At 33.0% G+C, this 24,982-nt stretch overlaps 1 protein-coding gene and 1 long non-coding RNA gene across 2 annotated transcripts; both read left to right on the top strand.

Annotated features, from left to right (window-relative positions):
• Positions 1-177: 177 nt before the first annotated feature.
• Positions 178-18,800, top strand: LOC126884762 (uncharacterized). The gene is made up of 3 exons (XM_050650979.1): positions 178-726; positions 11,396-13,802; positions 17,328-18,800. Exons 1-3 carry the CDS (start codon positions 421-423, stop codon positions 18,626-18,628), a joined length of 4,014 nt encoding a protein of 1,337 aa, XP_050506936.1. The 5' UTR covers positions 178-420; the 3' UTR covers positions 18,629-18,800.
• Positions 9,739-10,555, top strand: LOC126884770 (uncharacterized). Its single transcript, XR_007698149.1, has 2 exons — positions 9,739-10,287; positions 10,387-10,555. It is a non-coding gene; the product is annotated as an uncharacterized LOC126884770 (long non-coding RNA).
• Positions 18,801-24,982: the final 6,182 nt, after the last annotated feature.

Raw genomic sequence — 24,982 nt, 5'->3', positions numbered from 1 at the left:
TATTGCCAAATCTTAATTAATGTTTAATTTAATTGTTTTGGAAATTGTTTTATACTTTTATGATGTAAAATAGTACGCTTATTAGCAATGAGAAATTTTACTTTATATTTTAGCTTTAGCTTAATAATTATATAAAATATTTTTTCTTTTTTGCATCTGAAACATCCTGAAACTAACATAGTAGTTAAAGTTTATTCCAATACCATATATTTGTTCTCTCTTTCTACAACAACAAACTACTGTGCGTCTTTCTTTAGAGTAAATCTGAGTTGGAATATCACTTCGAACATGATTAACTGACAAATTTAAATGTCATATTGGTTTTTAAATATTTAATTTGATGTTTGGAGTTTGGATAACAACTACTACAGTTTATTATTATTTTCATATTATTCATTACTTCTTCTGATAGTTTGTGCAATGTGTACCACAGTAAATAATAATAAAGCTCCAAACCTTTATGAAGAATGCTCAAAAGGAAACTTTGAAAACACTTTGCTGTATATTGAGAAAAACTTGGATCAACCACGCATCAATAGTAAAAAAGCTATTTCGTTTATTACCAATTGTTGTCAAGCCTGTATTCACCATCAAAACAATGTATCTGAAGAGGACTTGTATGCAATATTAACTAGTCTATTAAAAATTTTAAACAATTTGGAAGAAAAAGAGAAATCCAGCTATGTCAAATGCATGTTTTATTTCGTTAAGTTTTTCTGTAGTAAGGTAAGAACAATTGGTTTTGTATCCCTCTCTTTTTCCTATACTTTTTTTTACATTTAAAAACACACAATCCACATCAACCACGCATGATAATTAGTGGAGGAACCTACTTAATAGTTTGATTTCATCATTCTCTTAGCCATTATCCCTATGCGGGGTCGGCCTCCCTAGTTGTATTTCTCCATAAGTTTCTATCTTGGGTCGTATCAACATCAATCGCCTTTACCGACATGCCCCGCCTAAGCGTCTCCCCCAGGTCTTCTTGGTTCTTCCTCTCCTGCTTCTTCCAGGAACTCCCAGTTCAGCAATTCTTTGTATTGGGTGATTAATATCTTGACCTGAACATGACTAAACCATCTTAACCTATGCTCCCTCATTTTGGCATCAATTTGTGCCACCTCTAGACTTCCCCTTATATACTCATTCCTAATTTTCATTTTTTGTTACTCCATTCATCCATCTAATCATTCTCATTTTCTCCACATGTAATTGTCATTCCTCTTTCTTTTTAACTGCCCAGTATGCAGTTCCGTACATCACAGCAGTTCGTATGACTGTTTTATAGAATTTTCCCTTCAGCTTCGTTGGAATTTTTCTGTCACACAACACACCACTTGCTTCCTTATATTTCATCCATCCAACCCTAATTCTATTGTATGCATCTCCATCTATTTCCCCATTACTCTGTAATACCGATCCTAGGTACCTATTTAAAACTACAGTAAAACCTGCCATATCCGGATCAATGTGGCGACAGACCGGATATCAAGACCACTTCTTTTATAGTCTCTGAAACGTTTTCTCCTTCATACATTAAAGTAATCAACGCTGTCAATAACTTTCGTCGATAGACACGTTTTATAGATTCTATAATACCTTTATAGGCTTATAGAGGGATGTCACATTTGGGGACAAAAACTTAATTTCGCCATCTTTTAGTTCTTTTGGGTCGGGATGGGAGGGTGCGTTGTCCAATAGCAGGACTGCCTTTCTCAGTAGATGAGGACGGTAGATCAGTCCGGATATGGGGAGGTCCGAATATGACAGGTCCGGATGTGACAGGTTGTACTGTATCACTTTTTACAATTATTTCACCATCCAGAGATATCAAATAATTTTATTTGTAGTAACTCCATCTTTAACCTTAGGATGACCAAGCGGGGGAAATTGTGACCCAAGTGTATGTTTTTCTTTAATAAAGTCAAAAGTATTTTCAATTTTTAACTCATTATTTTTTTATTTGACTTTAATATTATTCCAGATATCCTCATATTTTGAAATAAAAAAAAATCCCTATATTTTACGAATAAAAAATATATTCTGAAGTTGATGTTTAGTAAAATACCGTCTGTTATGTGTAATTCCAAGTAGTTTTACGCTAATGACGTCAACTTTGCAAAGTAACAAGACACTTACTCAACATACACACTACACATGACACTAATACTCATGTTTTGACTAGCTGAATGACATAAAGTCCATGCCATAAAAAAAAAATAAAAAAAAAACTTCATTTTTTTGTTATATCGATACATTTTTGGCAAAGTAACGTAAGTGACATTTTTAAAAATCATGTTTTTCCATTAAACTAACGCTATTATTGTTCAGAAGACACTGCCAAACTGTAGTAAGCCTATACATATATTATGTTTAAAGTAATTCTAGGCTTACTTCACTTTGGCAGTACCTTCTAAACAATTATAGTGTTAGTTTAATGGAAAAACATGATTTTCGCCAAAAATGTCACTTATGTTACTTTGCCAAAAATGTATCGATATGTCATTTTTAGACATTTTTAACCTGGGGTTATTTTTCCCCCCCTTGGTCATCCGTGTAACAAAAAAAGGTTGGTCATCGGAAGGTTAAACGAAAATTCCAAATATTCTGTCTTTGCCCTACAACGTTTTAAACCTTTTTCCTCAAGAGCTTGTCTCCACTTTTCCAGTTTTTGTTCTAAGTTCGATACAACAGTTCGATTAATTTACGTTAAATAGCTAGAACATAAATCTTTTAATAATTTAATACATGTTCAGTGTTTATAGTTAAGGTGGTTTTTATGTGATTGTGTTTCTTTTTTCTTCGTAGTACAGTAGAACCCCGGTTAACCGAAATAAAGGGGGGAGAGCCGTTTCAGATAACCAATTTTTCGGTTTAGCTGTCATATGCTAAAAATAGCCTAATAACACGGCATATAGGGAAAATGAATTTACAAACAATGTCTATATATACTGTAGTATGTACAGTATAGTAATACAGTATTTTATTACAGCTATACAAAATATTTAAAATACAATAATGGATTGGTAAATACATACATAGTAGGCTAGTATAGTATGTATTGTATAAACTGAACAACTTAAGTTACTACAGCATTGTACATTACTTAACACAGAAGTCAGTAATTTTTGTTTGTTTTTTTGTAAGTCCTTCACATCGTTTTCGAGCGGTGATGTTCCGTCATCTTTTAATTAGAAGGACGTTAATAGGAGTATTACAAACACTTTTAAATATTTACGTTCCGGTTAACCCAATTTCGGTTGACCGGGGTTCTACTGTACTGGTATACTGAATTCGCTCAGCCGAGATTCACTTTGCCACATTTGGAATAGGAAACAAACAGCACAAGAATTCCTACCTCACACTATTAACTGTTCAAATCAACTTAATGTTTCACTAAAAAAAGAAGAATTATTAGAGATAGTGGGAGTGTATACTAAGGCCATAAAATTTTGTGGAATTTATTTTTACAAACTATTTTTATTTTGTACAATAAATAATTTTCTCATTTGTTATCAATACATTATAATGGTGTAAATAAATAATTATTCGCCACCGACTACGAAAAGTATAACTCCAAAAAATGCCGATAAGAGTAGAACTTTAAATAAACGCCCTGAAAAATACTATTTTCGATGATATGACTGTGAAAATTATAATCCCTAATAAAGTGTTGGCGAAAAAATTTATTTTTTGAGGAGTATCGGCAAAAAACATCTTTCTGTTTGTGGGTCCACGAAAATTATAATTAGTAAAGAGTTCTCAGAAATAATTGTTTTCGTCGGCAGAAACAGAAACAGAAAGGGAAATAACTGTTTTCGTCGGCATCTATTATGAACTAAATATTTTTTGGGAGTTATAATCTTTGCAGACATGCATATAAAAAAAATTGTAATCGCCAATACTTATCAAAGAGTTATTATTTTCATTGGAAATGTATTAGGAATGACATTAATCATAGTTACCGGCATTGATTAATAACTACATAGATACCTCACCTTAAGGTAAAACCGAATTCAGTGTTAAACTCCGCCCACTTACACCTCTTTGCCCCTCAAGTCTAAGCACTAACTGGCTGGACGGTGGCGACATTTATTGAAATTTTTGCCAAGATTGAAAAATAAATTTGAGTTGCTTGGCTGGCGTAATAGACAACGATATAAGGGTAGTATTCAGCATTTTCACAAATAATTTTAACGCGATTGTAATCTCTATTTTGGAATTCCGATTTTACTTCAGATAAAACGCTAACAATTGATTAATAAAAATAGTGAAGAGGTTTCTTAAAAATTATTTAATTATTAATACACTACAAAAAAACAACAAAATAGAAAATACATAATAAAATTAGCAGTGATAATTCACATGTAAATTATTTTTTGCAATTTGTAAAAGAATGATATTTTCAGAACTAATGCGAAATAAACTATTTGAAGTTGATATCCAGAATTTCTTTCCAGATCTAACCCATTAACTCCAGGTAAAATATTGCAAAACCTCCAGATTTTAAAGAATCCATTGGATTGACTTGAAATTTGGTATACATATATCTTGATAAAATGACAGGGAATTTCCAACATATAAATAGTTGAGGGCCATCTGCCTAGGAACAATAGGTAAAAGCTGATAAACGGACAGGATTAGAAAGTTTAAAACATCACTAATTAGATCATATTTCAAAACAAAGTAAATAAGTATATTTGAATGTTAATTCTTTTCAAACTAAGATAGTAAAATTAAAATTTTAGGAAAAAAGATATTTATTATTTCTTGTTCTCAAGAAGTACTTTCATTATTGACAATATCGAAATATTTTATTATTAAAAGAGAACAATTAAAACCCACGTTCATATTTATATGACAGTGCTTTAAAAATGAAGGTATATTACTCTTGAGAAGAATTAATATTTTTTAACAAACTTGGTATACGACTCATAATATTTGACATCTGATTCTTTCATTTTGAGTTTTAGGACATGCAAGTTTTTATCAATAATACATTTTTCCCTAAACTGAATAAAAAAGTTTTCCATATGATTCCAAGGTTTTAAGACATACTGATATTGTTTTCCTGATATTATAAAATACTTGTTAATATCTACTGTATATATAAACTAAAGCTATTAGTGTAGTTTAACATACAGTTGAGTCCACGATTATTTACCTGTGCGTCATTAATACCTGGCGAGATAAAACACATTCTTTTGATCTAGCATCATTCTCTTCCACGCATGAAACTAAAGACAAACCAGCTGCCGCCTGTTATTAACTAAAAACACATGTTATTTTTATGAATGCACTAGACTAACTCCATTGCGCACAATAGAGAAACAATTTTCTAGAGGATCTTGGTTCAGAAAAGATGTTAAAAGATATTACACATTATATTTTTGAAGTTCCTCCCACAAACATAAAACTGACAAAATGGTCCACTGAAAGCCGTGTAGACAGTGAATATTATTTCTCTCTTTCTGATTTTCAAAAACTTTAATTTTTTTAAAATATTCTAAAGCTGCTTTTAAGTTTTCAGTTGACTTGCTTAAAGTTGACATTGGCTTTCTGTTTGGATTACTATCGCTACAATATTTGCTGTTAAGCCCATCAAAAATATTATTTATAATTTTCAAAAATTCGGCAGTAAGAGAAGCCGTTTTGGTGTGTAACTGCCCTACAGATATTGCTGAGGCAATTGAGTTGGAAAAAATTAGTGCTGCTAATTTTACACTCATTTTTTGAAAATTATTAGGGTTTATATGAACGTTTGTTATTTTTACCATGCATCGTGCTCTCACACTGGTTCTATCGATGTTGTATGTGTATTCAATATCTTGCCACAATATTTGTTTAGAATCGGCAAAAAACGTCAACTTTTTGTTAAGAAAATTATTTCTTAGACTTTTTAATAAGTGGGGTGTATCGAACACAGTGAAAATCCTCTGATTTCCTATTTATATTGCAGGCTGATCCTTACATGCGCCTAACAGCTTAAATAAAGCCCTATTATTAGATGCTTGATCACACAACACTTTTGGTATATACCCAATATTTTGTAATTTTGAAACAACTTCAGCTACAATGTTTTTTAAGTTGTCGCTATGTATTGGACCACCTGTAGCAAGCCGCGTAGCCTTATGTAGCAAGCCGCGCATCATGAAAATCAGACCTGTGTTGGCAAGTTTGTTTGTTCTTCCTAAAGCACCTAAATCTTGAAACCCTTCTATAATGTCATCTAATTTATTGTACTCCAATTGTTTTTTCAAAGAAATTTCATCAAACATTAACACACAAATTTTTTCCCACTCATCCATTGTCTCTGCTTTTTTCTTCAACTTGTCAATTAAGGAAGTGTTTAAACCAGTTCTTAATTTTATGACACGCAACCAAGTTTGAATTGTTTTTACTGAAGGTAATATAGAGTTAAGAGATCTAATTAAAAATTTTTAACAACTAGGAGACTTATAATGGCCAGAGCTAAATCCTTTTCATTGTGACTCCATTGTGAACGAGTTTTGTGTGAAAACTTCATATTAACAAAAGTGTGCACATATTTGCTTTTATTTTCTAACAGTACCTGTATCATGAATTTGGTTGCCGATTTTCTGTTTTTTGTTGTTCTTCTACAACGCTGACTGTTCTTCTGACGGCACTTCTTCTTTAAAGAATTTACTTGATACTCCAATTTTTTTACCTTCTCCGTCAATTCAGTTTCAAGTTTTGTGGGCAAATTAATATCAAAACTGGAAATATCACTGAGACTACTACTTGATCTCTTAGGCGATGGAGTTGACCTAACCATACAATCGCCACTTGTAGATCTTTTACGTTTCGTACCTCAATAAACGTATATAGAGCATAATACTGGTGGGGTATCACCTAAAGTAGGTAATCATTGAAATGTATGTGTAATTTTAATTAAAGCAAACAAGCATCTCCGTTATTTCTGGAGTGATACTAACGCGTCTTGCGCGCTCTACGTCTTTCAGGGGAAATTTAAAGAAAGATATATTATTATTTGTTCCATCGTTTCTTTCGTAAACCCATCCCGCGTAAATACACTTATGCGTTACAGAGGCCATTTTATCTAAAATGTGTGTCCTTTTTTTTTTAATTCCGCTATAACTTTGCCACAACACTTGTCACAGATAATACACCTATAGGGTAAGTTCGGCCCTGACACTACTCCTACCTCATCGCAAGTCAGAGAGAGAATTTAAATTCCGTTGACATTTAAAAAAAATAAAACAATGTTCACACAATATACAATTAATATACAAATGTAAAAAAAGATAAATGAATGATGAAATAATTGTATGGTTTTAATTGCTTCTATTTAAATATAAAAATATTATTTTTCCTTAGGTTAAAATTTTTTTATTTTTGTTTATACCTACTTTTTAGTTGTAAATTATTGTATACCTACATCAGAATTCCAGTAGGTATAATGTAAATAGTGTGGTAATATTTATTTGAAAATTTTACTGAAACTAGGTCATTTGTTTATCTAGTTATTAATTGTGGTGATCACTGTATTTCTTAAATTAATACAAGATTTGTTTATTTTGCTTTATTAATAGACAACTTAAAAACAATAAAATTTTAAATCTATTATGAAGTTCCAATTTCCAATTACAAACACAGAATAATTTTACTCAAATAGAGTAAACCAATAACCAATATAACCACAGATCACTTAAAGTTGGATTTATAGTTTGACGTAGCGTAGACGTAGACGCAACGGAGACGCAGTGGAAAAGATCAACACCGAATTTTGTGTACTCGTGTTTATAAATGAACGTAAGAGCCTGACGGAACGTAAAGGCTGTATGACACTATGCATGTTCTTGTATCATTTCTAATATCGTTTCTGATATGTCAAAAAAATGTATAGTGTCATACACAGATACAAGAAACGATATCAGAAACGATATCAGAAACGATACAAGAATTTGTGTCAGGCACAGATTCTTGTACAATAACTGCGCAAAGAGCAAAAACGTAAAACCTGCTGGTAAAACTTCTAAATGTCATAATGGCGGCTGAAAATGAGATCATATGATTTATGTCTTGATGAATTTATTTGTGTTTTGTAGGTATTATTTATAAATATTTTATTGATACTTAATATACCGTTTGGTATGGACTACTGTTCTACTAATAACCATATATTTAGAATAACTTTGGGTTTCATATTGCATAATTTTTTAATAGAGGAAAATACAAAAGTTCCAATTTGGATCAAACTGAAGATAATTATAATGCAAATATTTTAGCACAAATATCAAAACAAAATAAAAAACACAAATAATCAACAGTCAACGTAAAAATTCTAGTTATTATAACATTAAAATATTTGTTTTTAAAAGTTTAAAAATTTTATAAAATCCTTATGGGGCTAGTACACGTTGGGCCAATCAGTTGGGCCAAGGAGTTGGGCCAACGTGTACAGGACCACTTGGCATGAGTTTGCGATTGGCGGTCAGCGTTGGTCTACAAACCGAATCTTGTCGGTATTTGGTGCACAAATCAAAGGATTTTTGGGACTTGCGCGATCTGCCAAACAGCTGTTTGGTTATGAACACTGAACACGTTGTTGTCGTTGAGTTTAAAATATTTGTTTTCTCTTCTCACAATACTGATACTGTTTATAAGTATTAATTTTAAGGTTGTGTTTTAATATGAATACTTTTTCGGTGTAAAAGCACCGTCGTTTGCGCCATTGTTTTTTAATCACTCTTGTTTGGTACACTTTTCTATAAGCATTGAACGCATTGTACAAATTAATTGCGGCAGCTGCTACAGTCTCTACATCCATATCCATAATCAGAGTTTGTTTTTTGTTTATCCACTAAGAAAGGTTAATGCAGACTGATAACTCCACCAACGTGTAATCACCATGTATTCACTGTTCTTACTTGGCCCAACGTATTGGCCCAACTCATTGGCCAACTAGTTGGCCCAACGTGTACTGGAGCCATTAAAATCAGCTGTAGACGCAGTACTACCATACAAATGTAACGTGACAGGGTGACAAACAAAATTTCGACCAATCACGTGCCGAATTTCATACAGTTTTCGATACAAGAACTTGCATAGTGTCATACAGGGCACAAATGTACCTACAAGAAATGATACAAGAAAATGTATACAAGAAACGATATCAGAAACGATATTTTAGAAATGATACAAGAAAATGCATAGTGTCATACAGCCTTTAGAGAAACGTAGCGGAACGGAAGAGATGACCAACTTTCATCTTTTGCAGCGCGTTTCTTCCGTCGGGCCAATCATGAGGCAGAATTTTGTTCTGTCACTCAAAGTGGACCCGCCCCCTCATCCCTTTTGTAAAAAGTTATTTGTCAACATATTCGAATTTTGTTAATTATTTGTTAAATTCAGTGGGTGTTAAGTTATTAATTTAATAAAAATATATCATAGTGTAATTTCAATATTTCAGATAAATATAAGTTGTCTATTAGCATGTTAATTCGGGGTTATTGGTTATATCCACACTCATACAATAATAATTAAATCCAACGAATATTTTAAAGACCATTAAATGAAACAACGTAGTTGGAAATTCCATGGCAGCAAGGAGCATACCTACGTTTATTGCCTAATCTATTGTAACACACAAAACAGATAAATATTTTATAAATAATAGTATAAATAAACACAAAGTTTGTTTACGGTAATTTATAGGCTGTGTGTTGTTGAATTAAGTCATTGTCTCTACTCATGCGCAAGCGCAAAAATTCCGCTACGTCGAATTATAAATTGACATATTATTTTCTTACGTCTCCAGTCCGTTTCTTACGTCTCCGTTGCGTCTACGTCTACGCTACGTCAAACTATAAATCCAACTTAACTCTCTTTAGATGTTTCACGCAGGTATCTCAAGGTCATACTAAACTAAATGTCATTTTTAGTAATGATACGTTTTTTGAGATGTCGCCATGCACCTGGAGTGAAGATTTCTTCTATATCACTGAGTCTGAGTGTCATTATAAATTGTCAATTGTCATCATTGTCAGTGTCAGTATGCCTTTATCTTTTATCTTTATGTCAGTAAAAATGTTTATCTGATTGTTAGCAATAATAAAAAATCCTGATTTAGATAAAATGGATTCAAATACAGTTTTTGAAACAAAACGAATGTGATTTGAAAATCCCTAGGAAGATCAAATTCCTAGCTTACATTTGCATGGTGAGTTCAACAAGTATTTGTTATTAGAGAACAAGTAACACAGAGTGGTGTAGGGAAGCAAACGAATGTAACACCAAGACCAAGTAAGTAACCCCTACAGAAAATATATAATTAATACAAATTATTTTACGTGAAATGAATATGGTTATTATCGAATCAATTATATTAATTTTTTGTTTTAGTTGAAAGTCCTCAACAAGTAGAGATGCACACATGTTTCAATCATTTGAGATACCCTTTTGTAGAAGTATTTGGAAGATAACTATTAATAATTTCATTTGTAAAGATACGATTTGTAAAAAAGTATATACAAAGTGGTTTTGCTGGTATTAAATAAATAAATAAAAATACGTTGTCATGTCTTATTTTTTCCCAAATGGTATTTTGTATATTTGAAATTAAAAATAATTTGCATATTTTAAAACCAAATTATTTTTTTTTTCAACTATACAAATATTTTAACCTAACATTTTCTTTCCACCAAAATTACATTTTGAAATTCCCGCTTGAAATTAGTTCCGATACAAGCGGCATGGAGCGCTGTTTTTCATATTTAACCAAAGCGTTATCGTGAAACATCTAGAGGAGGTAGGTGATCTGTGAATATAACCTTAAAATGTTTATAAACGGGTAGTACGCTGATGAAATGTTCATTTGGTAGGTAATCGGGCAAGATCCTCGTGTGCATTCGGTGACTTTCGGCTCGATAGGGATGCGTATGAACCTAACGTACCAGCCCGTAACCTTAGGTAATACGTATCGCGATACGGGAGTTCAACCATTAATGCGCAAGCGTATATGTCAAAAAGATGCGTTACGTTTACGTATTTGTGTGCACAAAAACTCCCTAATGAGAAATCTCGATACGGTTTTCGAGTAGCGCCATCTAGTTGTTGATACGTCTTTCGGTTACCAAGAGGTGAGCTATCTAGTGGGTGGTTTATAATCAATGGTACCGGCGTATTGACTGGCGTAAGGTTTATGTTATTTATGTCTGTTTACTATTAATAATATTGGCTGTGAGCGGGTATGTTTGGTTGTGTAGTAATTTCCAGTCACGTCTAGCAGCCTAACTTCCCAAAAAAGAAATTACCAACTTCACTAGACAGTTGTGTCTCGGCTGAGGGAATTCAGTATAATACTTATTTATCTGTTTTTATAGTTTCCATAATTGTTTTTGTTTGTTTTTAGGGAAAGAAAGAAATTATTGTTAAGATGGAAGATATAATAATACCAAAGTTCTTGCTCCCAAAAGATATGCAAAACCACGTTGACATATATCACTACATCGCCACAATTCTCTACAATCTATTAGTAGGAAACTCTGCAGTAACTGTCTTTGATAAGGTCTCATACAAAATCTGCTCCCTTATTTTGAAAATATGCACAGCTTGCTTAGATGCAACCAAAACTATTCAATTGTCATCTAACTGCTTTACAATTTTAACCAGTATGGATGCACCCGTGGATCATATGATGGATTTTTATCAAAAATTGTTGGACTGTCTTGCAAAACACTCCACTGATAATGAAAAGGGTGCTGTTACGCTCGTTTTGAAATTTACTTATGAGATATTTTATCTGTATATAAGCTCACAGGACTTCGAAAAAGCAGAAATGTTTATTGCTTTATCCCACGATAAATTCAAAAACATGTCTAATATTTCAGAGTATTTAGAATTATTTGAAGTTTTAAGAGTATTTGTTATATACTCACCTTTACAGAAGAATGACACAGATTTCGAAATAAAAAAGTATATAGAAACTTTGAAAGCTTTTAAAAAAAGAGTTAACTATAAAAAAGATTTTGTTGAATATCTAGGAAAGATTATATGCAGTTCTATAAATTATTATTTTAATATTAATTCTGCTGAATGGCTGAGTTTAACTGAAAACGCCCAGTTGCAATATTTTACATTTTTTAGTGAATACAATTCATTGTTGATTTCTTTAGAAGGCCAAGTTGATCCATGCAAAAATATATATAAGAGTATAAAATATTCCGAATATATTCTGCATTTGATGAAAAATACAACTAAAAATAAAGAAGTTAGCTTGGAATATCATCAAACTTGTATAAAGTCGGTGAAAACATTTTTGAATGCGATTGAAGTGCTCAAGAAACATAACATAGATACTTGGAAACCAGCTTGGAATAGCTTTTCTATCACTATTTACAATATTTGTGTACACTTGGGATTTCACACAGAGAAATGTCTGAACCAAGTTGCTTTAAAGTATCTCGACTTATTATTGAAGTATTTTCTTATCTTAGAAGAAAACACTGATGAACTAATAATCAGATACGAGGTTTTGGAATCAACTTTTAGTACCATTCTTTATGTATACACTAATGATGTTAAACAGCAATTATTCTTCATTGCATTGGCTATATTTTTATGCAGGAGAAGCAGGAAGATGTTTGTGAAAAAATGGATAGGATTAAAATACAGTCTTAGAGAAAAACCAGAAAATACTGAAGATATGAAAGCAATGACTCTACTCTCTGCTTTGGATGCAATACAAAAAGTCTTACCCGACTTAAAATTAGATAATTCAGATAAGATATTCCTGTTAAACTTTGAGCTAGAGTCCTATAAGGAGAAGTGGAATTCTGTCATTCCTATGATGTCAACAATAAAGCATTTAAGACAAATAAGTCCCACAGATTGCTTTACTAACACTATAGTGAAGTTATTTGTCGATAGTGGTTTATTAAAACATGAAGATTTTCACACTATTGTAGGAGATCTTCTACAAAGTTGCAAAAACACACAGAATGGTACAATTAATTCTCAAATTAACTTAGGTATCTTATATTTTGCTTACTACAAGAGTTGTCATAGGCAGATCGTCAAGAAGAATGAAATAGATATGGAAAGAGTAGCTTCAATAGAGCCTCTAACAAATGATTTCGATCCCGCAGATCCAACAAATTCAAATAATGAATATGATATATTATCCAGTTACGAAAGCTTGAATTTGGAAGTGTTTAAAGAGGTTTTTAACAATTTAGAGCATTCGCTGGAGGTTTTTACATCGTTGGTAACAAAACTAACAACTGATTTGGAACATGTGACGATCACACAAATATTTAATGTACTTTTAGAGATATCATCCGAATTTAGACTTCTTTGTTTCAATGTAAAGTCTGTACAGGCTTTGGAGTTGGCTCTGTACCTTGCCCAGTTGCAGAACAATGCTCCTAGTACCATAAAAACTATTGGATTAATTATAGAACAAACTGACACAAAAAATCATCTTATGGAAATTGCAGATAAGTTGATAGAAGATAAAACTTTCTCAAAATCAGACAATTTGGAAGTTTGTATTATGTACTACATAAGTAAGAGCAAAGTTTTGTTATACAAAGACACGAAGAACTCGCATGAAAATTACGTGAAAGCTAAAGAGTTGTTTGAGCAAGTTCAAGACAACAATAATTTTGCTGTTATGAAGTGTCAGTTCCTTCTCTTGGCTTCTAAATTCAGTATGTTGCCTTGTAATTTAAGGGTGGAACCACATAGCAGTAGTTTGCTAATAAATACCTATTCAGCTGCAGAAGTAATGATTGAAGAATACAAAAATCTTACATTTGGTAAGTGTTTCCATTTAATCTTCCTCTCATTTCTGCACCAAACTGTCATTTAACATGTTAGCTACCAAGTGACTCTTGAGCCACATCGATTTTTCTCATAGACCAGCAATTTAAATAGATGAGGATGAAACTTAAATATCCCCTTGGTAGCGAATGTGTTAAATAACATTTATTGACATGAAAACTTCTGTAGATAGGAACGCTAGACTTTAGGAAAATATACTTTTTAGCTGTGCAAAAATCTCAATATAGCAGAGTTCAGTATAACTTTATCATAAGTTCTTCTTTTACTTCTTGGAGATCTTTCGATCTGTTTAATTTTGAAACTGCCTCTGGTTAATTTCCTGGGAGGTAGATTGCTAACTATTCCTCCATCTTTTAGGTGGTTTTCCGGGGGGTATTGAACCGGGCGGGTTGTTTCCTAGGGCAATTTTTGGGAGTCGACTCTCATCCATTCGTCTTACATGGTTGTACCACATCCTCTTGCGCTGCCTTTCCCATCTTACAATATCTTTAGTTTTGCATTGCTCTTTAATGTTTGTATTTCTCACCCTGTGTCTTCTTGTTTTCCCCACTATTGTTCTTAGGGTTTTCATTTCGGCAACCCTTAGCATCTGTTTCGTTTTGTTGGTGTCTTCGCGCATAGTCATAAGTTGAATATAAAATTTATTTCTTATAGGCTCATTCTTATCTCTACATATTATTATACTAGGTTTCACTACAACTATTATATTTATTTGACTGTTTTTGTTGGGAATGTGGATTGTATTTTCAGTTCATTCCTTATATCCATGTTCCTTCTTCTATCCATGTTCCTTCTTTTATCCATTTTGGTAACATCATTAATTTTCCTTAAAAACTTCTATAACTAATATCTATAGTCTGTATCTTGCCCTTTTGCCGTTCCGTTAGAACCCATGATTCATTGCCACAAGTTAGGACAGGTCTATAAACTGCTTTGAAAACTTTCATTTTTGTATTCCGTGATACTATTTCTTTTCCTCATATGAATTTTTTGTTAATGTTATGATACAGTTGTAGCGTTTTCTCTACTTTACTAAGTATGTACAAGTTTTAACTTGTTCTCATTTTGTTCCTTCAATTTCTATATTAAGTTCTTCTCTTGTTTTTCCTATCTGCATAACTTTTGTTTTGTTAATATTTATCTTCATTCCGTTTTCATTGAGTACGTACTTCTTTCTGTATTTCCAAATTATTCTGAAGTTCTTTTTCGGTACCAAATCGTCAGCAAATACTCTTTCCGAGATTTCTACTCTTTTCAGAGATCTATACCATACATTCAGTTTTTTATTCTTGGTTGTGTACTTCTTAAAAATCTCGTCCATAAATATTAGAAATAGTGTTGGACTCAGTGCTCCTCCCTGTCTTAAACCTACATTTATTGCAAATGTATCTGATGTTGACTTATAACTAATGATGGTATTGTTGTTCTCATTGTATATTTTTTGTATCATTCTTAGTAAATTGTCCATTACTTTTTATCTTAGTTTCATAAGGTTTGTTCCAACATAACGAAAACCGTCATGAAACGATCACGAAACTGCGCAGTTTCGTGATGGTTTCATCGTCAATTATGGATTTCTCATTAAGATTTTTGACTTCTGTACTCAACATGTGGATTTCTATCTGTTTAAAAAAATAGTATATTTTAGATATACTAAAGGAAATGCATAAATAAAAACTGAAATTCAATAAAAACATGAAAATAAAAAAAATGTATAAGTATAACCCATTTAAAAATCTTTTGAGATTTGAGATGTACTGAAATCAAATACAGGGTTGCGAAAAAGTCTGGCAACACGGTAATTTTTCGGAAACCGCTGGAATGATTTTTATGGATTTTGGTGGGTGGAGGGAGAGTCTTTTAATGCGGTCGATATTATAGTTGTAATTACATTGTTGTCAAATCTTCCGTTTTTCTGGAAATCTAATGAACTTTCTTATTTCAAATGGAACACCCTGTATATTTTTTGCGTTTTGGAATTCCTAAGGGATACTGATTATTTTTCATATGATATTCCCTATACCTAAATGCCATAATTTCGGAGTTATTACTACATTTATTAAAAAAAAATTTTAAACAATTTATAAAAATCAATTTTTTTGGCCCAGGTAGACATTATTTTAGGTTCCTTGGATCATTGTGAACAAAAAAGGTCTTTTGTAATTTTTTTCTAAAGTTAATCGTTTCCGAGTTATAAACAATTTAAAAATGAAAAAATCGAAAAATGACGATTTTCTAGGTTCAAAAACACAAGTAAAAAATATTATGTTTGAAACTACGAAGTGCATAAATTCAAGTTCAAGCTTTATTTTATCAGTTACCGATAAGCAATTTAGTTTTGTTTTATTTTAAAATATTTTTTAGTTGTTAATGCAGCCGATCGCCCGTTCTCTCATATGTGCTTCGTTAATAATTAAAAAAAAAAAAACAATATTTTAGAATGAAACGTGCCAATAATTCTTATAGGTATCTGATAGAAGAAGGGTTGATCTTAAATTTAGGTACTTTGTAATTTCAAAAATAATTTTTTTACTTGTGTTTTTGAACCTTGAAAATCGTAAATTTTCGTTTTTTTTTCAGTTTTAAATTATTTATAACTCGAAAACGATTAACTTTAGAGAAAAACTACGAAAGACCTTTTTTGTTTCCAATGATCCAAAAAACCTAAAATAATGTCTAACAGGGCCGAAAAAATTGATTTTTATAAATTGTTAAATTTTTTTTTTAATAAATTGTAGCAATAACTCCGAAATTATGGCATTTAGGTATAGAAAATATCATATGAAAAATGATCAGCATCCCTTAAGGATTCCAAAACCTAAAAAATATGTTCCATTTGAAATAAGAAAGTTCATTAGATTTCCAGAAAACGGAAGATTTGACAACAATTTAATTACCACTATAATACCGGCCGCATTAAAAGACTCTTACTCACCAAAATCTATAAAAATCGTTCTAGCGGTTTCTGAGAAAATAACGTGTTGCCAGACTTTTTCGCAACACTGTATATTTCTCAATATACAGTGATGAGCGCGATAATAACCGGCAAAATATCACAAAAGATAGAAAACGTATTAAGTTTTGAGATAAAAAGAAATAACTAGTCGAGTTGGGAAATTTAGCGATAGTAAATTTAGCTTTACACGTATCAGAGGAGTATGTCAACTAAAACTGTCACTGTGACGGTGGTATTTGCCAAACTCGTCCCATACGTCTTAAGGTGGGAAACAATCAATATGAATAAATTATTAGGTTAATATCGCTAAATTTCCCAGCTCGACTAGTTTTATTTCTTTTTATCTCAAAACTTAATACGTTTTCCATCTTTTATGCTATTTTGCCGGTTATTAGTGTGCTCATCACTGTATAAGATATTTTCCAGGCCGCTTATCTTATTTGCCTATCTACCTACTTACCTACCTACCTACCTACCGACCTATAAAAGTTTTATGTCTTCTGTCATCACTCTCCCAAGTAAAATGTTATTTTTTCTGTTTTAGACGACCCCTACGTATTACTGATGTTGATCCAAGCGAAAAAAGAACTTGTTGAACTCAACCATTTTTTGAAATGTCCAAGAGAAGTACAGTACTACGGGAAAAGTATTCTCATTCTAATGCAAAAATTGGTTTTACCTCTACCTACAGTGTCTTATCTTGTATACCTAGCTCATGCAGATCTGTGTTTGGAAAAGCAAGATAGTTGTTATGTGAAAGTTAGAGACATTACCACTATTTTGAACATTAAATCTAAAAGTAGTGGAAAAAAGTTTTATAAAAAGTATTCACCTTCGTCTCCCTCTTTTGCTGAGGACGCATTTCAGGGCCCATCTACTATGAAGCATAAAAGTTCCTGTGATTGCTACTATTGTGCCTGCTACGAGTACCAGTATCTGGTATTAGAGAAAGCTAGACTTAGTGCCTTAATTAACGTGAAAGATAACAATTTGGCAGCTGCTCAGGATGTCTTTCAAAGTGCCTTAGATTTCTACGATAACTACGTTAAGAAATATTCGACAAATCGACATCAAGTACCTGATTTTTTGCCTTCTTACGGATATTTACTCCTAAACTATAGTAGCCACTTCTGGAGGTCAAAAAATAAGCCACAAGCTTTGAATTGGAACACAACTTTATTGTCTTTATTAGCTAGTAAGAAATTACAATATATACACTTATATAGTGAAGCTTGGGCTCAGAAATTGGCATATCTCACTGTAAACATAATTCCTGAACCAACTCCGACGCTCAAGGAACAAATGGAGCGTTTACAAGTTTCCAGTGAGGTAGTACTACCAAAAACTCCGGAAAGTAGACAGAGCAAAGTGTCGATCATTGTTGACCGTTCAAATTTGGAATCAGTTCAAAAACTTCAAGTGGTAAAACGTTTGCCATTCAGTTTTGCTTCACCAGAACCGCCGAAAAATAATAAGCCAGTCAGAGTGATGGAAAAGACGCCGGCACCTAAGATACAAATTTATACAGAGGCTTCAGAAAAAAAGACGCGACGAAAGGCCGTGTCAAAAGTACCACCCGTATTAACATCTTCAGAGAATATACCCGATTCAACACAAACAGCTCCTAGTAGTGCTTTGAAGTCTCGTACGAAGTTATTAACAGCTAAAATAAAACAAAAATCCAAAATACCTGACGCCTTAGCAAGCGATTTAGAAGATGAGGAAGTTGCTGTAGTTAGTACGAGAAGTCAGGCCAGAAAGAATTTGTTAAAGGAAATGTGTGCTCCTGATCCTGACACGAGGACAAGAAGTACTGGTGCTGTGAGGAAGACTCGCCAAAAATAATGCGGGGGCAACTTTTAGCTCAATTTTTAATGTGATCTTTTAGTATATTTATACAGTTCTGTAGATTGTATATGTTTGCAAAAAATTGTTATTTAATTAAAACAAATGATGTAGATAGATATATTTTTTCTAATGTTGTAAGTACAAATAATAAAGAAATGTCTCGGTAAAACTTTTTTTTCTTACTTCAACCTAAAATACTATGGATACTCCACTGGTAGGTCACCCAGAATAAAAAAGTCGCCGCTGCCTATGGTTTAAGGCAAAGCAATGCTATGATCGATATGCCACTGAATTAATCAACAAGATGCAGATATATTCGAGCAATCAACATCAAGTACCTGGTTTTTTGCCTTTTTACGGATATTTGCTCATAAACTATAGTATTCACTTGTGGAGGTCAAACAATAAGCCACAAGCCTTTAATTGGAACACAACTTTATTGTCTTTATTAGCTAGTAAGAAATTACAATATATACACTTATATAGTGAAGCTTGGGCTCAGAAATTAGGATACCTCACTGTAAACATAATAGCTATCTGAATTAACTCAGGCGCTCAAGGAGCAAATGGAGCGTCTACAAGTTTCCGGTGAGGTAGTATTACCAAAAACTCCGGAAAATATACAGAGCAAAATGTCTATCATTGTTGACCGTTCAAATTTGGAATCAGTTCAAAAACTTCAAGTGGTAAAACGTTTGCCGTTCAGTTTTGCTTCACCAGAACTCACGAAAAATAATAAGCATGTCAAAGTGATAGAAAAGACGCCAGCACCTAAGATAAAAATTTATACAGAGGGTTCAGAAAGAAAGACGCGACGGAAGGCTGTGTCAAAAGTAACTGCAGTGTTAACATCTTCAGAGAATATACCCGATTTAACACAAACAGCTCCTAGTAGTGCTTTGAAGTCTCGTACGAAGTTATTGACAGCTAAAATAAAACAAAAATCCAAAATACCTGACGCCTTAGCAAGCGATTTAGAAGATGAGGAAGTTGCTGTAGTTAATACGAGAAGTCAGGCCAGAAAGAATTTGTTAAAGGAAATGTGTGCTGCTGATCCTGACACGAGGACAAGAAGTACTAGTGCTGTGAGGAAGACTCACCAAAAATAATGCGGGGACAACTTTTATCTCAATTTTTGATGTGATCTTTTAGTATATTTACAGTTCTGTTGATTGTATATGTTTGCAAACAATTGTTATTTAATTAAAACAAATGATGTAGATAGATATATTTTTTCTAATGTAAGTACAAATAATAAAGAAATGTCTCAGTAAAACTTTTTTTTCGTACTTCAACCTAAAATACTATGGATACTCCACTGCAGTGGCGGCTCGTGACATCTGCTATAGGGTGTGCTGCATGAACCACGGCCAATATAAAATAATAGAAATAGAATAACATACGAAAACAAAAACAATAAAATTAGCTTTAATACTAATTAATAGTAACTAATAACGACATGCTATAAAAATCTGATTAACTTACATTTATTGCATTTTTCTAAATTGGAAATTAATACGCCGGTCCTTTTTTGTCGCAAACTTTTCGATTACTTTATCGTTAAAGTTCGGTATTGAAGCGATGAACTTTTTTTCTATCGAGAGTGTGGAAAGGGCTGTTAATCTGTCTTCGCGCATTGAATTTCTTAAAAATGTTTTGATCCGTTTTAAAGTTGAAAAACTACGTTCAGCTTCTGCTGTGGTCATTGGCGTAGTCACCAGAATTTGTATCAACTTTTTAGTTTCTGTTAATGTGTCCTCTAAATTATTAGAAATTATAAATTTTAGTAAAGGCACTGCACCTTTTAATGTTCTACACTCGATATTGGAATACAAAACTGACAGTTCTGTTCGCAAACGGTTTTTATCAAAGAAGTTATAAGCTGTACAAGTTAAATCCAATTCATTTTCAGGAAACTTATTATTATATTTTTCGAAATGTTCTGAAGATAAAAGTGTTGCGGCAACTAGATGATTTGTATATGCAAACCGTTCTTTTGCATTGTTTATAATAACATCACAAACTTCTAGACAGGCAATACGGTGATCCTGTTGGCTGTTATTTGGGCGTTTCCTTTTTTGGACACTAGGCGCCGCATTTAAATTTGAAGCTTGATGTATGATAGGGTCTATTTTATTTCGGACATTGTTAATACTTTGCTCAAAAACATGTATAGCTTTCTGTGCTTCGGTTGGGTCCATGTTCTTTTTTTGAAGATTATTGTACAAAACGTCAACATGTGGCATAATATAATGAAAAACAGTCAGCCAGAAAGTAAAATTTTGATCTTCCAGAATACGTCTAAGTCCTCTTGCTTCCTTGGAAGTAATAGCATTTGACTCTTCTTCTAGTTGCTCCATACACTCAATAATAAAGTCTCTATATTCGTAAACGACATTTACTGTACGAATATTGAAATTCCAGCGTGTAGGGATTGAACGAGGAATATTTTTTCCAACTATTTGATTTAAGACAGCTATTCTTTGAGGTGAATGACTAAAAAATCCAGGTATATCATGTAAATCTCCAAAAAATACGCGTACTTGGGAATTAATAGAACATGCTCTTGACATTATTAGATTCAATTGATGGGCGTAACAGTGCACAAAATGAGCAGTTTCATATTTTCTCTTAATTATTGTTTGCACTCCGCCATGTATCCCACTCATAACAGCTGCTCCGTCATAACTTTGTGCAATGAGCTTATTTTTGTTATTCTTTAATATTGGGTCTAAAACATTCAAAATTGTGTTAGCTAAGGTTTCAGCATCATGTTTTTCTGGAAGCAAAAAAGTCCAAAACCTTTCAACTGGAGCACCGTTTTTTACATAACGAAAAACAATGACCATTTGAAATTTCATAGAAACATCCGTTGTCTCATCAGCTATCACTGCTAAAAATGGGGCTTCATTGATTTCGTTTAAAATCTCCTCAGCGTATACTTCTAGCATGCAATCCAAAATATCATTTTGTATTGTTTTTGAGGTACCTTTGAAAATTGTCGCATTTGTAAGGTGTTCACTAAGTGTTTTATCAAGTTCAGCAGAAAAATTCACTAAACCACGAAAAATTCCAGGGTTATCTGATGTTTCAGATTCATCGTGTCCTCGTAAGGCGAGCTCAAAAGCCCCACAGAATTTTATACAGTCAATTATTTTTGACAAAACATACCTGTTTTTCGTCACCTCTTCATTGTGTTTTTGTATATTTATCCAATAAGCAGAGTCAAGTTGGGCCTGTATATTAAGTTTCCCAAATAATGCAAATCGCATTTCATTGTTCATATGAGTTTGCGTGTTTTCATGCTTCTTTATTTTTTCACTTAAATGCACTAGATCCCGCACTCCTGTCTCGCGCCACAATTTTTCCTCTTTATCTGCGCCGAATAATGCACACGGAAAACAGAAAAAAGCATTTTTTTCGGAACATCCACAAATCCACTGATTTCGTAGATACATGTCTTTATTAAATTTACGCGTATATGTTTTTCCACGGCTTTTACCGGACACTTCAATATTAAGATCAGGCATAGGACGGCCACGTTCTTTTATAATCAACTGTTGTTGATAGTGAAGTTTTTGAAATTTATTTACACCTAATTTAAATTGAAACTCCATTGTTTTAAACACGCTCGAACAAAACAAATTAAACAAAATTGTAACCTAAGAATTTCTAAACACGGCACAGATGCAACGGTCACGAATAACTGTCGTGAATTGCAGCTCGCAAACACATTTCCGAGGCCGTTAATCAGCCGATTGCCGAAGCACATCGGCTAAGATCGCCGTTTGCCTAATAAATGCATTTTACCGCTGCCAGTGTTTCGGTTGTTATCGACGCGGCTTCACTGGAGCAGCAAATACGTAAAAAGATTGCTTCACTGGAGCACCAAATACGTAAAAAAATTATACGGTTTCACTAGAGGAGTAAATACGTAAAAAAAATAATATTAATCATCGTTGTTGGTGAATTATTATTAACAGTTGATGTTTAATATGATAATATGGCAGATTTGAAATAAAACTATATTAATTATTCTTTAATAATTAAGATTTGCTATGGTTGTTTGGTAGTTCTGCAGCTCAGCAGCACATAAAGAAAAGCCGCCACTGCTCCACTGGTAGGTCACCCAGGATGAAAAAGTCTCCGCTGCCTATGGTTTAAGGCAAAACAATGCTATGGTCGATATGCCACTGAATTAATCAACAAGATGCAGATATATTCGAGAAATCGACATCAAGTACGTGGTTTTTTGCCTTTTTACGGATATTTGCTCATAAACTATAGTATTCACTTATGGAGGTCAAACAATAAGCCACAAGCCTTTAATTGGAACACAACTTTATTGTCTTTATTAGCTAGTAAGAAATTACAATATATCCACTTATATAGTGAAGCTTTGGCTCAGAAATTGAGATATCACTCTCTAACTCTCTAAACATAATTCCTGAACCAACTCCGACGCTGAAGGAACGACGCTAAACAGCAGAAACGTCTAATTCAGGATGAAATTTTCATCACTTGCACCTTAGGCTACGGCTCCACGGGCGGGAAATTGACGCTAGCAGTAGCAGTAAAATGAACTTAAGGTTCCGAGGAACGGAATAGGGATAGCCGAACTGTACCGACTACAGGACTTGTGCGTAGTCGGTTCAGTTCGGCTATTCCCATTCCGTTCCGCGGAACCTTAAGTTCATTTTACTGCTACTGCTAGCGTCAATTTCCCGCCCGTGGAGCCGTAGCCTAACAGTCATACAGTGGAACCCCGTTAACTCGGATTAATTGGGACCGCGGCCGATCCGGGTTATCGAAAATCCGGGTTAGCCGGAGAAAATGGTAAAAATTAATAAAATATGGTATGCTTACAGATAAACTCCGTTATAATTGTCACACAGACACTGGTAAACCACGTTCGCATTCCACACAAAACCACACATACAAAGCGTCGTCAAAAGTCTCATTCTTAGCTTTATTAGCTTTGCACCGATTAAACTGTCTTTTGTTATCATTTTGAAAAAAAAATTCTTCGATTTTAGTTCTATTTTTCTTCTAATCCGATACTGTAGATGTACCGACACCATAATATAATGCTACAAGATTCACCTTTATCAATTCTACTTAATGCTTCTAGTTTCTTTTCCATTGTCACTACAACATTTTTACGTTTTGTTGCCCTTATAGACAAAAGACACGCAAACACAAAATCTGAATAAATTTACGAACGATTACAAAACGGAAGCGAACAATAATACGATTTTACTACACATAATACCGTCTCTGATGTTATGTTATTTAATAAAAGTGATGACTACGACCATTGTTAAAAAAAGAATTTTAATAGTCTTTTCTAAACAATGCTAACACAGACAGTTTCAAAAAAATAAAGGATAATACAGGTGCAATGTTGTTTTCGACAATGAATGTGGTGTACCATGAGTCATTTTTACTATGTTATATGTAGTTCAATCCGGTTCCATTATCTCTCAAATATTATATTACATAGAGTTGGTACAAAACCTCGTGAACCTTGAAAATGCGTATGTATAACCGAAATAAAATGAAGCCAAAAACATACGACTATTTTATTTGCTGCGAATTGCGCGACAGGGTCCCATCTGCACCCTGATATTTTCAGTAATGTCGGATTCATCAATCGTTTCGTTCGTATATTGACGTCACCAAATGAATGAATTAGGTTCACGAGATTTTGTAACAGCAATACATTTTTATTGTTGAAATGTTTGTCTGATAAAAATCGGTCCGGGTTAGCCGGAGTTCCGGGTTATCGGGGGCCGACTTATCGGGGTTCCACTGTATTTCCAAAAAAAAAACACGTAAACGCAAATAGTTTTAAATGCTGTAATGGGTGGAATGTGTTTAGAATTGAATTTAATGCGAATAAAAAAATGGACAAAAATCAAAAAAATTAATCAAAAAAGATAGGTGAGAAAAAGGAGGTCTGGGATGCAGCTGCACCCCGCACCGCCTTACGAGGGTTAATATCATCATTTTATTGATTACTTAATATTTTTATGTTAACAAAAACTTTTTTGATGGGATGGGTTGTAATGATAATTACATGTTTGTTAGTTTTTGACGTTTTGACTTCAAATCCGGAAATCGTTTTCAAAAAAGGAAAAGTTAGAGAATCAACTGACGTTGGATTTCCATGTAAATAGAAGCTTAGGTTAATATAAAAATATAATTATAATTGTTTGATATTCATGTTTTTGAATCGTCTTTTCAGAAGACGATATTAAAATACAGAAACGGGAAAGTCCATAGTTTGAGTTTTCGTAGAAAATATAAAACAAAATGTAAACGATATAAAATCCATGCGTTTTGGATGTG

Source organism: Diabrotica virgifera, chromosome 5, assembly GCF_917563875.1.
Source record: "Diabrotica virgifera virgifera chromosome 5, PGI_DIABVI_V3a".
NCBI lineage: Eukaryota > Metazoa > Arthropoda > Insecta > Coleoptera > Chrysomelidae > Diabrotica > Diabrotica virgifera.
The sequence above is the reverse complement of the archived record's forward strand: the minus strand, read 5'-3'. Positions and strand labels throughout refer to the sequence as shown.

What these genes read in the sequence shown, in the direction of transcription:
- LOC126884762 (XM_050650979.1), top strand. Translation starts at nt 421, where the DNA reads ATGTGTACCACAGTAAATAATAATAAAGCTCCAAACCTTTATGAAGAA. An exon ending in TTAAGTTTTTCTGTAGTAAG is followed by an intron (nt 727 to 11,395) that starts GTAAGAACAATT and finishes GTTTGTTTTTAG; the next exon opens with GGAAAGAAAGAAATTATTGT. An exon ending in ATACAAAAATCTTACATTTG is followed by an intron (nt 13,803 to 17,327) that starts GTAAGTGTTTCC and finishes TTTCTGTTTTAG; the next exon opens with ACGACCCCTACGTATTACTG.